The sequence below is a fragment of the Diabrotica virgifera genome, chromosome 1, assembly GCF_917563875.1.
Source record: "Diabrotica virgifera virgifera chromosome 1, PGI_DIABVI_V3a".
Lineage (NCBI taxonomy): Eukaryota > Metazoa > Arthropoda > Insecta > Coleoptera > Chrysomelidae > Diabrotica > Diabrotica virgifera.
Window position 1 is genome coordinate 67,646,799 of NC_065443.1, and position 15,976 is coordinate 67,662,774.

At 34.0% G+C, this 15,976-nt stretch overlaps 1 protein-coding gene across 1 annotated transcript in view; it reads left to right on the top strand.

Annotated features, from left to right (window-relative positions):
- Positions 1-15,976, top strand: part of LOC114326976 (zinc finger protein 250-like) — a 343,951-nt gene that overhangs the window by 267,028 nt on the left and 60,947 nt on the right. The window contains exons 3-4 of the mRNA XM_028275467.2: positions 8,270-8,518; positions 15,553-15,722. Coding sequence (XP_028131268.1) covers positions 8,270-8,518; positions 15,553-15,722 — 419 coding nt within the window. The remainder of the gene's footprint in view (positions 1-8,269; positions 8,519-15,552; positions 15,723-15,976) is intronic.

Sequence of the window (15,976 nt, forward strand, 5' to 3'; positions counted from 1 at the left end):
AAATGGGGGTGCCTACATCGGATCCGTTTTTCTCCGATCCGATCAGATCAGATCAGATCCGACGTCGGCCGACGTCGGAATAAAAAATAAACCCATAGTATTAAATGGGAGTGCCTACATTGGATCCGTTTTTCTCCGATCCGATCAGATCAGATCAGATCCGATATCGGCCGACGTCGGGAGTAGCTTCTCCTATTCTCATCGAGAAGTGTTTGGTTTCATTCCGATTGGTTGCAAGTTGAGTTGCAATTTTAGTTGCAAATTGGTTGCAAATTGGTTGCAAGTTGGTTGCAAACTGGTTGCAAACTGGTTGCAAGTTGGTTGCAAACTGGTTGCAAACTGGTTGCAAACTGGTTGCAAACTGGTTGCAAGTTGGTTGCAAGTTGGGGGTTGCAAGCTAACATGTTTAAATATATATTCAATGTCATCATCTCAACACTTCATCGCAACTTATTGTCAGTGGTCGGAAGATTACTGAACCAATGTAGGCACCCTCGCCGGAAAACCGGTCTGATCGGATCTGATCTGATCGGAGAAAGACGGATCCAATAGGGCTTTTCATCGACTGTCATTTGTTTCGAGCTTCTGTCATGTGTCACATAATATTGATATATCTACGCCATACGTCTTTGGTTTGTATTGTTTATATACCAATAACGTATGACGTAGATAAATTATTATTATGTGACACATGACAGAAGCTCGAAACAAATGACTGTGAATGAAAAGCCCTATGTAGGCACCGCCTGTCGGATCGGATCGGATCTGATCTGATCTGATCTGATCGGAGAAAATCGGATCCAATGTAGGTGTGCACTTACTCTACGGAGTAATACGACTATAAAATAAAAATGTATACCATTTTTATTCAGTTCGCATTTTTATTATTATATATTTTTAGGGTTTTTGGGTTATTCTAAACAAAAAAGGTATCTTGTAATTTTTCCCAAAAATTAATAGTGTTCGAGTTATAGGCGATTTAAAATCTGAAAAATGCGAAAATACGCATTTTCGAGGCTTAAAAATTCATATTTCAATTAGTATTTTTGAGGTTACCAGATACTTAAATTGATGATTAAACATTCAGCTTCGATTCTGAAGAGTGATCGCGTCTAACCTTAATTTATACCGTTGTTTTTTAATTGTTAAATATGCGTGTTTATCAGATTTTTTTGCCGGTGCGGCGCGCTCTATTTCAAAAATCTCCTATTTCCTCCGAAAATTATTTTTTCTAGATTTTTTGGGATATTCTAAATAGAATAAGTTTCTTGACATTTTTCTCAAAAGTTAATAGTTTTAAAGTTATAAGTTAATAAAAAACTCATTTTTGGATTTTAAATCGCTTATAACTTTAAAACTGTTAACTTTTGAGAAAAATGTCAAGAAACTTATTTTATTTAGAAAATCCCAAACAATCTAGAAAAAATAATTTTCGGAGGAAAATAGGAGGTTTTTGAAATAGAGCGCGCCACACCGGCAAAAAATCGGATAAACACGCATATTTAACAATTAAAAAACAACGGTATAAATTAAGGTTAGACGCGATCACTCTTCAGAGTCTTGAGGCTCAATGTTTAAACTTCAATTTAAGTATCTGGCAACCTCAAAAATACTAATTTAAATATGAGTTTTTAGGCCTCGAAAATGCGTATTTTCGCATTTTTTAGATTTTAAATTGCCTATAACTCGAAAACTATCAATTTTCGAGAACATTTACAAGATACCTTTGTTGTTTAGAATGACCCACAAAACTTAAAAATATATAAAATCCACAAGGAAAAGAAAAAGTTTTCCTGTAGTTGGCTGTATACCATCAATCACAAAATTGGAAAGAAATCCTTTGTAAAAGGTATAAAGTTTTTTTTATTAAAAATCCCTTAAAAGGGCTACATCACAACAAAACGTTTTCGATTTTTGTAAAAAATCATCATCAGTGTTCGATAAACTGGATGCTAGCTGAGCCACAAAACAAACCCAGTTTTTTACCCAGATATTTTTCTTTTGTGGCTCAGCTAGCATCCAGTTTATCGAACACTGATGATGATTTTTTATAAAAATCGAAAACGTTTTGTTGTGATGTAGCCCTTTTAAGGGATTTTTAATAAAAAAAATTTTATACCTTTTACAAAGGATTTCTTTCCAATTAAAAATATATGTTCCAGATCAAAAAACGTGATCTTTTGTATTTGTTTAAAAAAATTGTTTAAACAATTTCTGCCCAAAAATTCCGCCCGGCACCCTTCAGATTTGTTTAAAGGAAATTTTTAAATATTTTTAAATAGGAATCCACAAAGAGACCGAATCGGAAATTTTTTCAGACGGGAGCGGTCTCACTACATGGACTACTGTGAGAGTAAAGAGCAAATATCCTACCGCTCCTATCCATACTGCCTAGTGGAAAAGAACTAAACTCTCGTCTAGCGTAACTACCCGCTATTAGCACTTCTTTGCTCTTTGCTCTTTGCTCTTTGCTCGTCCACTCTGAACGTGCACTTTTTGCTCTTTGCTCTTTGCTCGTTGCTCTTTGCTCTTTGCTCTTTGCTCTTTGCTCTTTGCTCGTCCACTCTGAACGTACGCTTAGGAAGCATTTTCGGACTAGGTGAATTGGGTTAAATTGTCTTAAAATTATCTGAGGAATCTCCTGTCTTCGTTTGTCGGTAGAGTTTCTGGACACCCTGTATAAATGGAACTCAGTAAAATTATGTATTGGTTGACGGATAGTTGCATACTTTCACAATGTTAAGGGGTAAAATTATAATTGTCACTCTAAGACTTTGAAGCCTAATGTGAGACTGTAAGATATCAAAATATTACTGTATGGATTAGGGAACGAGAGAAAAGGAAATTGCACAAAAGTGGGTAACTCAAGGGCTTTTTTTAAAATCATATGCGAGATTTGTGGAGCCAAGGAGAAGTAGTGGAAAAGTATCGTTAATAGGATGCGTTTTAATTTAAATAGCATTAATAAATCCAACAGTACCTCACACACTGCTCCAAAATCTAGAACCAATAAATGTTTTGTCGAAACTATTAAGCAGATATTTCGTGCTGAAGAGTTGTTTAGCAGGAGACAATTAAAGGTTACCAAACTATCTAGGCAATATAAAACCGCTCAGATATGGGCTGCTTAAAGCGTCAAAACAGGGAAAATAAAAGATTGTCAGAAATCTTATTTTCGGATAAAAATAGAATTAGCCTGATATGTATCCAAATTAAAAAAAAACTACAATATTTTTGAAAGAGATTGTAATCAGGCAAAAAAACTGTTTTATTTCCTAATAAGAGAAAGTGTGATTGTTACAATGGTCTTCTTGCTCACCAGAACTTAACCGCATTTGGTCCTTATCCCATATGATCAAAAGAAAGATAGCTCATCAACATCCTTCTGGTATAGTAGTTCCATTTTAACTTTGCCCATGCGACACGATTCGTTTTCAAAAAAATGAAATCAAAACATAAAGTGAAACGTATGCCGATGTGTATAGTATATAGTATACAGTATACAAAATGTATATACACAACGACGTTCGTTTCACTTTATGTTTTGAATTAATTTGTTTGAAAATGAATCGTAACGCATGGGAAAAGTTAGAATGGAAGAACTATAACGCAGAACAACTGAATTGCGCTAATATACCTACATGAGTAGACAAATTTGGATCAGGAAAAAATTAATAATATAATGTTGAATTGAAGCTAATGGTGGCGGTCATCATCATCATCCTACAGTCTTCAACGTTCACTGGTGAACATAGGCCTCTTGCATGTTTTTTCCATTAGTCTGAGTTTGCGCCATCTGAATCGAATTTGTAGTCATCTTTTTATGTCATCGGTCAATCTCGTCAGAGATCTACCTTTGTTTCTGTTAGGTTGTATTTGGGGACATTCGGGTTCCCTATTCCAAAATTATTTTCGTCCACGGTTCATCAATTGCTCTTGTTACGTGATCTGTCCAGTTTCATTTTAGTGTTCTTGATCTTTCAATAATGTCTGTTAAGCCTCTTTCAATACGAAAAGTCACAGTATTATTAAACAAGTTGTTAGAGCATGGAGCATTTCTCTTTGGTGAAATGCTTTTTCATTGTCGACAAAGACAAGTATCAGGGGTGTATCCTATTTAATGTTTCTTTCAATTAACGACGACGATGGATGGTTTACAAATGATCATTTGTTCCGTATACAGCTACAAATTCTACTTGTTCACAAGGTTAATAAAGGTCTAACTTCGGTGACAACTCATAAGTGTGACGGAAAAATGTGTCATTAACATTAGCACTACATAGGCGTTATGTTTAGTTTTGAAGAGGTGTAACACTTTTAATAAATTGATACTTTTTCACTAGAATATGAGTTAATTTGAAAAGAAAAATCATGAACGCCTGAATTCTTCATTGAAATACCTGTCCAATGATGTGTCAGATATGGTATATTTTCTATTTAAAATTAAATGTTTGTGGTACTGAAAGAAAGGGTTTGATAAATGACAGATGTTCTATATCGTTACAAATTGACTGCTTTAGAATAAAAATTCACCATTTTTTCACAAAATGTATTAGTGAATATTCGGTAAATATCAAGGTGAACTTTTCTGAGTGACCAACCGGTATTTAATATACAAGTTCTATAAATGTTTATGCATATGTTATATCTATTCAGTAAAAAGTAGTAAACTGGATACAGCATCCATTGTTTCTACCAGCGACAAAAACATTGTCATCTACTCAAAATTCTACCTCCACCACCACAGTTGAAATTTATTTCAATAATATCTTATTTTTAGTGTTATTATCGAGCCCTTTTTCCACTGGGCTTCTTCAAGGTATTAAAGACAATCAAAATGTTAACTTGTGCAAAGCAGGACCGTAAATCTGTCAGTCTCAGTGTGCGTTGCAATCCAAATTAGCTATTGTTTCATAGCGAGCGGGTCTCAAGATGGGCCCCGTCTCGAATTTTTTTCTGAGCTCGTCAAATTAAATAATTAAGGTTATTTATTACCTCAAAATCACAATAGGCACGACTTTGCGAGTGGAAACAATTGAGCATCTGTATAAATACGTTGCGATACAAGGTGTGTGGTTAAATCTACGAGATAATTTTCCTAAATAATAATATTTGCTTGGATATAACATACTAAATATTATGTTAAAAACCAATGTAATATTGAAATATTTTGGCTACTGAAAATACTGCATCGATATTAGAGATCTTATGGCTATTGCTTCAGCCAACAATTATAATGTTTTATCAAGAAGCTTACACGGCCAGTAGGCTATTGATTATGTACTATAGAAAGGAACTACAACGTTAACCTGGTTTTATTATTTCATATGGTCAATGAATCTCTATATATGAAAAAACCGCGGAGTGCTACCATTTAAAGGGGTGCGTTTTTGAGAAATGGGTGAATTAGTCCCTGGGCATAGGTTACATTAGGGTGAGTTCTATGCACTTTTGCTACAAACAAGTCTACATAAAAATTGTTCGTGGTTAAATTTTCTATCTAAATATAACTTTTTAAAGTCAAACATACTTTTTTTTACAAAAATATATTCAAAAGAAAAAGCACAAAGAAACCCAAAAGAAAGAAATTTTGTTTTTTGTCCCATAACATTTGTCCACGGGGATATAGGTATAGACATTGCTTCACAGAAATAAAAACTTACATATTTTCTCTTTAAAATGATGTTTGGTAGAGGTCATTAGGATTTACAGTTTTCGCAATATGATTTTTCAAAGTTCGCCACTCACAGCAATTTTGGGCAATTTTGCTTGTTATTTCGCAAATATTTTTCTGTATCTTTTTTCTACGCAACTTTAGGCATATGCAATGCTACATGTAAGAGGAATAGAAATCAATTACCTTTAAAATGTTCTACTGTATAATGTTGTACGACTTCTTTTAAAGAGGTTATCTTTTTCAAGATTTTATACTTTTAACGAGTTTTTATTTTTTTTACGATTATTTATTAAACTTCCCATTATAACTTTTTTCTTCTACATTTAGGTATATATTATCTAATAAAAAAGAAAGCTTATTCTGTTTACTTTAAAATGGTGTATTATGAAAAATTATAGGATTATTTTTGAATAAGATGCTTTTTCAAGTACTTGCAACGATTTTTGATTTTAGGATTATTTTTTAAATTTCTCATTATAACTTTTTTATGTGATTGTGTGTTTTGATTGAATCTTATTTTTTATAGGTAATACTTTGGATCCACGTGACTAGGCCGGGCAAACTTGAAAATATGGATTAATTCCAATATTTACTGTCAAAGCTCCTGCACCACAAGCTTTGCTTGAAAAAATAGCATGTAAATGTACCAAATGATGTACAAAAAACTGCGGTTGTAGGAAGATAGGAATTAGCTTTTCAATATTTTGCAAAGGGTGCATGTGCATGGGTACTAATTTTAGGACTCTAAGATAACTGAGGTGTCAGAGGAAGATATTGAAGCTAATGCTAACGAAGAGATTTTGAAATTTTATAAATGTCAATGTTTAAATAATTTTAACTAAAGTGATGTTTTCTAAGACTAATGTTTATGTAATTTTAAATAATTACATAAACGAAATAATACAGGTAAAAAAATAGAGAAAGAAAATAATTTTAAATAATACAGGAAAAAAAATATCAAAGAATCACTCGGTTTCCATTATTTAAATATAGATGATACACAATTTTAAAGAACAGAAAGTAAGCCCTCTTTATTAAGCAATATATAGTATATTCATGTACAAGAAAAAAAAATTATAATGAGAAATTTAAAAAATAACCCTAAAATCAAAAATCGTTGCAAGTACTTATTACATTTTGAAAAATAATATCTTATTCAAAAATGATCCTAGAATTTTTTGTAATACACCATTTTAAAGTAAACAAAATAAGATTTTTTTTATTATATAATATAATATATACCTAAATGTAGAAGAAAAAAAGTTAAAATGAGAAATTTCAAAAATAATCGTAAAAAATGTAAAAAATATAATTTCTTTATATTAGGTATTATAGTATAATAATATAATATTATATAATATATCATATTATAATATAATTTTATTTTTATATTATATTATAAAAAATCGTTAAAAGTATAAAATTTTGAAAAACCATAATATCTTTAAAAAAAAAGTCGTACAACGTTATACAGTAGACCATTTTAAAGCTAATTGATTTCTATTTCTATTACGTGTACCATTGCATATACCTAAAGTTACATGGAAAAAAGTTACAGAACAATATTTGCGAAATAACAAGGAAAATTGCCCAAAAGTGCTGTGAGTGGCAAACTTTAAAAAATTATATATCGAAAACTATAAATCCTAATTACCTCTACTAAACAACATTTTAAAGAAGAAATTTGTAGTTTTTTTTTCTGTAAAGCAATGTTTATACCTATATCCTCGTGAACAAAAGTTATGGGACAAAAAACAAAATTTATTTCTTTTGGGTTTCTTTGTGCTTTTTCTTTTGAATATATTTTTGTAAAAAAAAGTATCATTGACTTTAAGCAGCGATATTTAGATAGGAAATTTAACCAGGAACAATTTTTATGTAGGTATGTTTATACCAAAAGTGCATAGAACTCACCCTAATGTAACCTGTGCCCAGGGACTAATTCACCCATTTCTCAAAAACGCACCCCTTTAAATGGTAGCACTCCGCGGTTTTTTCATATAGAGATGTCCATTGACCATATGAAATAATAAAACCCCGTTAACGTTGTAGTTCCTTTTAGCTATCTTATTTTGAATTTAATCAATAGCCTACAGTGCAATGTAAAATTAACCATAAATTTTATGAGTTTTTTTAAGTCATTATAAGTAACCTTTTTTTTAGCAACTTTTAGCAAAATATTCAGGATAAAAGCGTTGAAGAACGGATATCTTCAACACTCATTTTTCATTCCAAGATGTTTCCTGAATTTTCTCAAACTTGCGTGCATATTCAAATTCGTTAGTTATAAACAAACTAACACAGAACCCGACTGAGTCATATCAATGGCGACTTGCCATTTAACTAATTATTTTCCTCATAAGTTTCAGCTTATGCTTAAACACATGAATAGGTTTCTACCGTAGTATTTTCTATTTAAGGTAAATAATAATACAAAGTCTTTTGTCTAGGAACTAGACTAGGAAGAGTGGTAAACAAAAATAATGGCAAAAGCATTTTAACACACTTTAAATGTAAAATTACAAATGTATAAAATATAAAAACGATAAATGAACAAGCAGATACCAATCTAACTGAATACCTTTGTTACAGATTCTCCCCTCGACCTTTCAATGTCACTTCTTTCTCGAGCTCTAGCGAGTTCACCACCATCGGCTGAAGACGAACGGAAATCTGTGTCTGGAGACAGTTCTGCAGCAAGTTCTCAGGGCGATCTACCAGAAACGGCAGTACCTACTCCTAGGGCGAGGCCACGGGAAAGGACCCTTCTGCCTTGTGGTGTCTGTAGTAAAGCCTTCGATAGACCGTCCTTGCTCAAAAGGCATATGAGGACGCACACAGGTGGGTTATTATCTTATTATTTTGTATCGTATATTCAATCTCTAACTTTAATCAAACGGGGATATACCTTAATCTGGTTCTATGCAAATTGTTAAGAGGTTAGTAATGTATGTATAATTTAGGAAACGCCTATTTATATAGACATACATATCAAACTCACAATCAAGGAAACGCAACGGAGAACTAAATAAAAAAATGTCAATAGTCAAGTTAAAAGTAAAATGGCCGAAGTAACAGTGAAAACTGCCAAAGATGCAAACTAGTATCAGAGAAGTCGCAGAAGACCATACCATAAAGAAAAATTAATGTTACTGCTCAGTAGTAGCTTAAGAGCAGCTTAATGTACTAATAAAAACAGAGTAGACGCAATAAAAAGGCAATCAAGGGAGAATATTGGACAAAGTTTACAAGTGACTAGGAACAAGATATATGCTGAGCATAAGGGAAAGCGTCAAAAATGAAGAAAGGAGTGGTACAATTCGAGACACGAAAGCATACTTGAAGCATCTTGGTGTCATGAATTAAGAGCAAACGAGATTGAAAAACACTAAATAGGGCTAGGAAAAGAGAGATAAAAACACAATCATAAAACAAAAGAATAAAAAAGTATCTGGTCCGATAGGATCTCTTTTATTCCATTACTCTTCTTTTCAAGATGAGCTGTAACAGTCCATAGCGTTCTTTGTTTCGCATAATATGCCCCAAGTACTCCAATTTTCGTGCCTTTATAGCATTAAATATTTTAAGTTGTGTCTTCATTTTACAAAGTACTTTTCCATTTGGAATATGGTTCACCTAGGATATTCTCAAAACATGTCTAAATATTAGTTACCTTTCAAATACATGAAGCTTCTTAACTTATGCCCCTGTCAGTGACTATGCTTCCTGTATAGGAAATATAAGTATAGGATCGAAGTAATTGTATTATGCTGAGGTTAAAGTTTCTACTCTTGAATAATTTCTCCATCCATATGAAAGCATTTCTGGCTTTTTGAATTCTCTTATTTCCAAGTCAAGAAACGTTATTTAAACCGGGTTTAGGCTTTCTCACCTCTTCACGGAAAGGTGGTTTGTAGATGTGTTTTGGAATGGTGATCATATGACAGCCAAAGAGCAAACGTTAGCAGTATCACTGCTACCACCCAGAGCTGTTTCTTGGGTTTTCTTCTCCTCAGCTTCAGTACCAAGCCTACCACGAAGACACAAGCTCAAGAAACAAACGATCCCTTTCAGATTTTGTGATTTTTATTTTAGGAAAACGCTTGGAGGAATAGGTACCCTAGGAATAGGTGTGATGTGCAATGAAGGTAGGAAACCACAGAAAACTACCTTCTCCCTATCCTGTATGGTTTTAGGCGACTCTGATGAAGCAACCGCGAACGTTCAGTTTTCTCTTTGGTAAAAATTGTATGTCTGTAGGTGTAGGATTTCTTAATGGGTTTTTAGTGTGGTATAGTATGTTTTGTTTTTGTTTTGAGTGTAGGGTGTAATGAGCGATTTTGGGTGTAGTGAGAGGTATATGTATGTGATGTGCGTGTGAGATTTTTGTTTTCTTTTTAGAATTTTGTATTTTTTTTGTATTTTTATAATTTTTTTGTATTTTAAAATGAATTTTTTTTATTTTGTGTAATGTGTGTGCTTGGTTTAGTTCCGGATTTTCTTGAATGTTTGGTTAACGGAGTTGTTGTTTGCGGTGGTGGAAACTGTGTATCCGTAAAGTTGGTTTGTAATGTTATTTATATAATGTGCAATGTCGTCCGTTTTCCGGGGAAAATGTTAAAGACGGTCATGGATAGGAAGTATATATTGGATTTTATATCTGTTATTAGTTCGTCTATCAGTGTATTCTTAGGGGTTCGGTGTTTTTTTTATGTTGACGCCTGTTAGTTTTCTATGTAGGTATGAAGTTTGGTAAAAATGCAGGGTATTTTCCGTTGCAGTTAGGGCATTTGGGCATATCTGTCTTTGGGCATTCAGACGATTTATTCTGCAGTCCACAGTATGGACAGATGATGGCGGGTTTTGAGCACTCTGTGCTTGGATGTCCGCTTTTGCAGCATCTTGAACAGTATTGAAGGAAGCTAGGAACGGAGTTGCTTGATCTTATTTCCGTCGAATATTCCCATTTATACTTGAAATTGCTTCCCAGATAAGTGTATGATTTTATTGTTTCTATTTGTTTCCAGTTTATGTATTTCATTCGGGCGAAGCGTTAACTTTGCTGATCCTCATTATTTAGTTTTCCTATGTATTAACATTCAGTCCATAAATCTGCCGAGCCATAACCATAAGGAACGAAATAGCGAATACTAATTCACCTCTGGTTCCACCCATTATCTCATATTCCTTTTAATAAACAAACGTCGTTATTTTTAAATTGTATGTAAAATTAATATAAACAACTTTGACCTTGAAAACATAGACTAATTACGTAATTCAAATCTCCACCAACCTCGATAGGACACACCAATTTTTTTACCATTAACATCTGATCCTAATTTAGACTTAAAAAACACCTATGTACTTTTTTTATTAAGATAAATAATAATTACCAACCTCGCTTTGTTTTTCAACATGCAACTCATGATTTAAGTTTTTTCAAGTTTATTAAAAAGCGTTTAGCAACTTATGAAACTTAGATGAAAGCTATAATTATTGATGAAAAATTAATTAATATGGTACGTACACCAGGAAATCAAATACTTAAACCTGAGGTATATAAAAAGTGTGCTGCTAATTTGAAAATAAAAGTTTACGTATGTAGTATTAAGTGAAGTAGTCACGAAAATGTTCGGTAAATTTGTAACTGTTTTTTTTTATTTCGTTTTATTTTTTATTGTAATACTAGCTATGGTCAGCTCCAGTTATTCTCTACAAGCTGGAATGCATAATCCCAAGATTTAGACATTATAGGCGAGGAAAATGGAGCATTACACCTAGGAATTTTGTGCAGTAAGATGAATCGTCATGCAATTTTATGCATTCGATTCAGGAGATTGTCAGGAAATTTTGTGAACCAAAGTGATCTCCGGCAGATGAAAATTTTCATAAGAAAAATGCATTCAAAGTGCATCTCGAAGAGATGGAAAATTTATAACCTTGGAAATACTGACGGAAATGAGTTCAATTTTAATACTCTTTCAATCATTGAAAATTAGTCAATAACCATGACTCGGGGGCTTTGGGGGTCGTAGAATATGAATTTTTCATTAATAAACCATGTACCTCAGAGACTATCGTCGTCATGAAATTCGTGCTCAGCGACCAGCAAAATCCCCGAGTAATGGTTATTGACTGATTTTGAATGATTATAACATAATAGTCCAGGCGGCGACTATTACAGGAAAATAATCTTATACAATAGGTACCTATTCTAGGATTGACCCAATAATATCAACGCATAGAGAGGCAGGATAAAATTAACAATGATTTACTTACCTAATTTAAATGTAACGACCCATATTCTAAAATTAAAGGGGGTTACCTCATTAAAGCCCGACAGGAGTTTATCAAAATGAAAAGATTATTTTGTAACAGTAACATTAGTATCAGACTTAGATGTCGTTTTCTGCATTGCTATGTGTGGTCAATACTTTTGTATGGAACGGAGACCTGGATACTCAACACAACACTGATGAACAAGTTAGAAGCCTTTGAACTCTGGCTTTATAGAAGAATCTTGAAAATACCTTGGACAACCCACACCACCAACGAAGATGTTCTGAGAAGAATAGGTACAGATAGGGAACTGCTGAAAGTGAAAATCATTAAAGACAAAAGTTAGCTACCTGGGGCACATAATAAGAAACGAAAAGTACCGCCTCGCGCAACTGATCATCCAGGGTAAGATTGAAGAAAAGCGGGGTCCCGGTAGCCGCCAGATTTCATGGCTTAGAAATATCAGAGACTGGACCGGCCTTGATTCAACATCTTTGTTTAGAGCCGCATTGGACAGAGACAGATTTGCCAGTGTAGTCGCTAACCTCCACTAAAGGAGAAAGCACCACAAGAAGAAGAAGAAGAAGACCCATATTCTGCAATGCTGCAGCTGCAACTGTGGTGTTTTCAGCCTTATAATTTCAACTTTTATATATAGGATATTAAAATGCTTCTTAGACACCTTGTAATAGACCAGGGCATTTAGGACAAAATAAATCGATTTTTAAATACAACACCTAGAAACTTGCAACTTTGTGTTGCATAGTGTGCAAGTATTCAGGATAGTGCCAGGAAAAAGTCTACCATAGAAAAATGGGTGAGAATGCAAAGTTACATCTTAAAGTGCATAAAATGAATCCAAAACTGCATAAACATGTCAAAATATGTGGATTAAGGGCCAGATTTTGTTACTTGGGGGTTTTTTGGGGTCGCTAAACAAAAATAGAGGAGAAAAAGAAGAGAGGAAAAGAATATTTAAAAAAACAACGCGAATAGATGCCTTTAAAGTAAAAACAAATGAAGAGCAATTCCGAGAGGTCTTAGCGGATAAGTTCAAATATGATCCTTCACATAATCAAGATGAAATTGACGAAATTAACAAAAACATCAATAAGAACCTTCTCGAAGCCGGACTACAGGTCGCAAAGAAAACAAGTACTAAAGAAGACAAAATAAGCAACGAAACTAAACAACTAATGACGGAAAGACGACAACTACTAACGCAAAACAAACGCCATACTCAAGAATACATAGAACTTAATAAAACAATTAGAAAAGAACTAAAACGCGACTTACAAAATGGAACGAGAACTTAATAGAGCGAGTCATTGAAAACAACAGAGGCTTAAAATGTCTAAGACCCGCATTGGGTGTTCAAAAAATCATTAAAATTAAAGACGCCAATAGTAAGGAAGAGAAGGACAAATATAAAATAACAAAAATAGTCGAAGACTTCTACAAAAGCTTGTACAGCTCGCAAAGCCAGCCTAATGAATCAACAAAGGAGAACGTCAAAAGAAAAATAAAAAACGTGGGATCAGAAGTACTACCAAATATAAAGGGATTCGAAATAGAAAGAGCTTTAAAAGAACTAAAAAATAATAAAGCTCCAGGACAGGACGGTATAATTGCCGAGCTCTTGAAAACAAGCAAGACAGTAACAATCCCTATACTAACAGAGCTATTTAATAAATGTCTCCATAATAGCAAGATCCCTAAAGACTGGAACGAAAGTCTAGTAATACTTTTACACAAAAAAGGGGACAAATGTGACCTACAGAATTATAGACCGATATCGTTGCTCAGTCAAGTATACAAACTATTCATGATAATTATTAACAACCGGTTGACCTACAAAATGGACAATTACCAACCAGTGGAACAGGCTGGCTTCCGCATAGGATATAGTACATCAGACCATCTGCTGACAATGAGAACATTGATAGAGAAGGCAAATGAATACCAACTACCCGTATTTCTTGCCTTCGTAGACTATGAAAAGGCGTTTGATAGTATCGAGATATGGGCCATAGAACAAGCTATTAATAATTGTAGAATAGATTCGAGATATAGACAACTAATACATAATATATATGAAAATGCAACTATGATAGTACAACTAGACGAAAATACAAATCCCATCCCTATTAAGAGAGGCGTGAGACAAGGAGACGTAATATCGCCAAAGCTTTTCAACCTAGCACTAGAAGACGTCTTCAAAACGACAAATTGGTCAACCAATGGCATTAACGTTAATGGCAAGAAGCTAAATCACCTCAGATTCGCTGATGACATTGTGATTATAGCGAGCTCATTCGAGGAACTGCAAATTATGATAGAGGAACTCGCAGGCAGCTCCCAATACGTCGGTCTAAAAATGAACATGAAGAAAACAAAAATAATGACAAACACAGATGACCCCAGACGCATAACTATAAATGGCAGTGAGATAGAAAAAGTCCAGGAATATATCTACCTAGGCCAAATCCTGAAACTTGACAAAGAAAACCAAAGTGCGGAAATTAATAGGAGAGCAAGACTAGCATGGGCAGGATTTGGAAAACTTGGTTGGATACTTAAGAACCGCAAAATACCTCAATATTTGAGGACCAAAGTGTTCAACCAGTGCATCCTTCCTATCATGACATATGGGTGTCAAACCTGGACCCTAACCAAGGCAAATATGAATAAACTAGCTACAACCGAAAGAGCTATGGAAAGAGCAATGTTAGGTATACGACTGTCAGATAAAAAGAAGAGCGACTGGGTAAGATCAAAAACAAAAGTCGAGGACATAACAACAAAAGTTGCCAAACTTAAATGGAGCTTTGCAGGCCACACTGTTAGACAAAAAGACCAACGTTGGAATGCCACGATACAACATTGGAGACCTTACCAAAGTAAACGACCGAGAGGAAGACCACAGATGAGATGGGTTGATGATATTAAAAGAGTAGCCGGAACGAATTGGAAATATGTTGCTCAGGATAGAGACCGATGGAAGGAGTTGGGAGAGGCCTATGTCCAAACGTGGACGATAGAAGGCTAAGAAGAAGAAGAAGAAACAAAAATCCCAAATACCAGATGCTCCGATGATCGATTCTGATGGAGTATTCGTGTTCAGCAAGCAAACAACACACCGTGTAATATTTTTGCGTCAATTTACTGCCGAAACCACTCGAAACTCCAGAAGATGACGTGACCCGAGACCATAGGTGCTCCGGGTGTCGGTTCTGATGGTGTAGTCATGATTTAATTGAACAATCAAGGTTAGGTAAGGAAAATGACTTCTTGCACCCAGGTAGTTCTGGGTAATTAACTACAGATTATGTAGACCATGGGATAAGGGGTATTATTACCAGGGAAAAAAGATAAAGGTAGTAAAGCTAGACCTAATCTAAAGTTCCAATTTACAAGACTTAACATAATGTAAAAGAATCCTAAAAACTCACGGTTTGTTCAAAGCTAGTAAATTTATAGGATTATAGAAAACTGGTTGAGCTAACAATAACAGTAGAGCAATTGTCGCCAAAATTGGCTAAATGTTTAAAAAAAAACATTATTTGTGAATAAAAAATTTATTTATTTTGTTGCAGGAGAAAAGCCCCACGTATGCATGGTATGTGGAAAAGGATTTAGCACATCATCTTCTTTAAACACACATCGAAGGATACATAGCGGAGAGAAGCCACATCAATGTCCTGTATGTCTGAAACGATTCACAGCATCATCGAATTTATACTACCACCGCATGACACATATAAAGGTAAGTCAACATGTTTTAATCGAATCATCATGTTTATACTCATGATTAGTACATGTGATTTTCAGACAAAACAGTTTTGTTACTATCCTCCTTAAGGGGATGGGTAGGTAGTTTCGGCTCTAATGGTATTTAAATGGGATTCATTTTTTTCGAATCCTGAGAAAACTAATAGTAAAGTATTTTTGAAAAATTTAAACGCAGAATGAAAGATTACGTTCTTACCGAGGACCGAAGGTTCCTGAAAACTTCTGTAA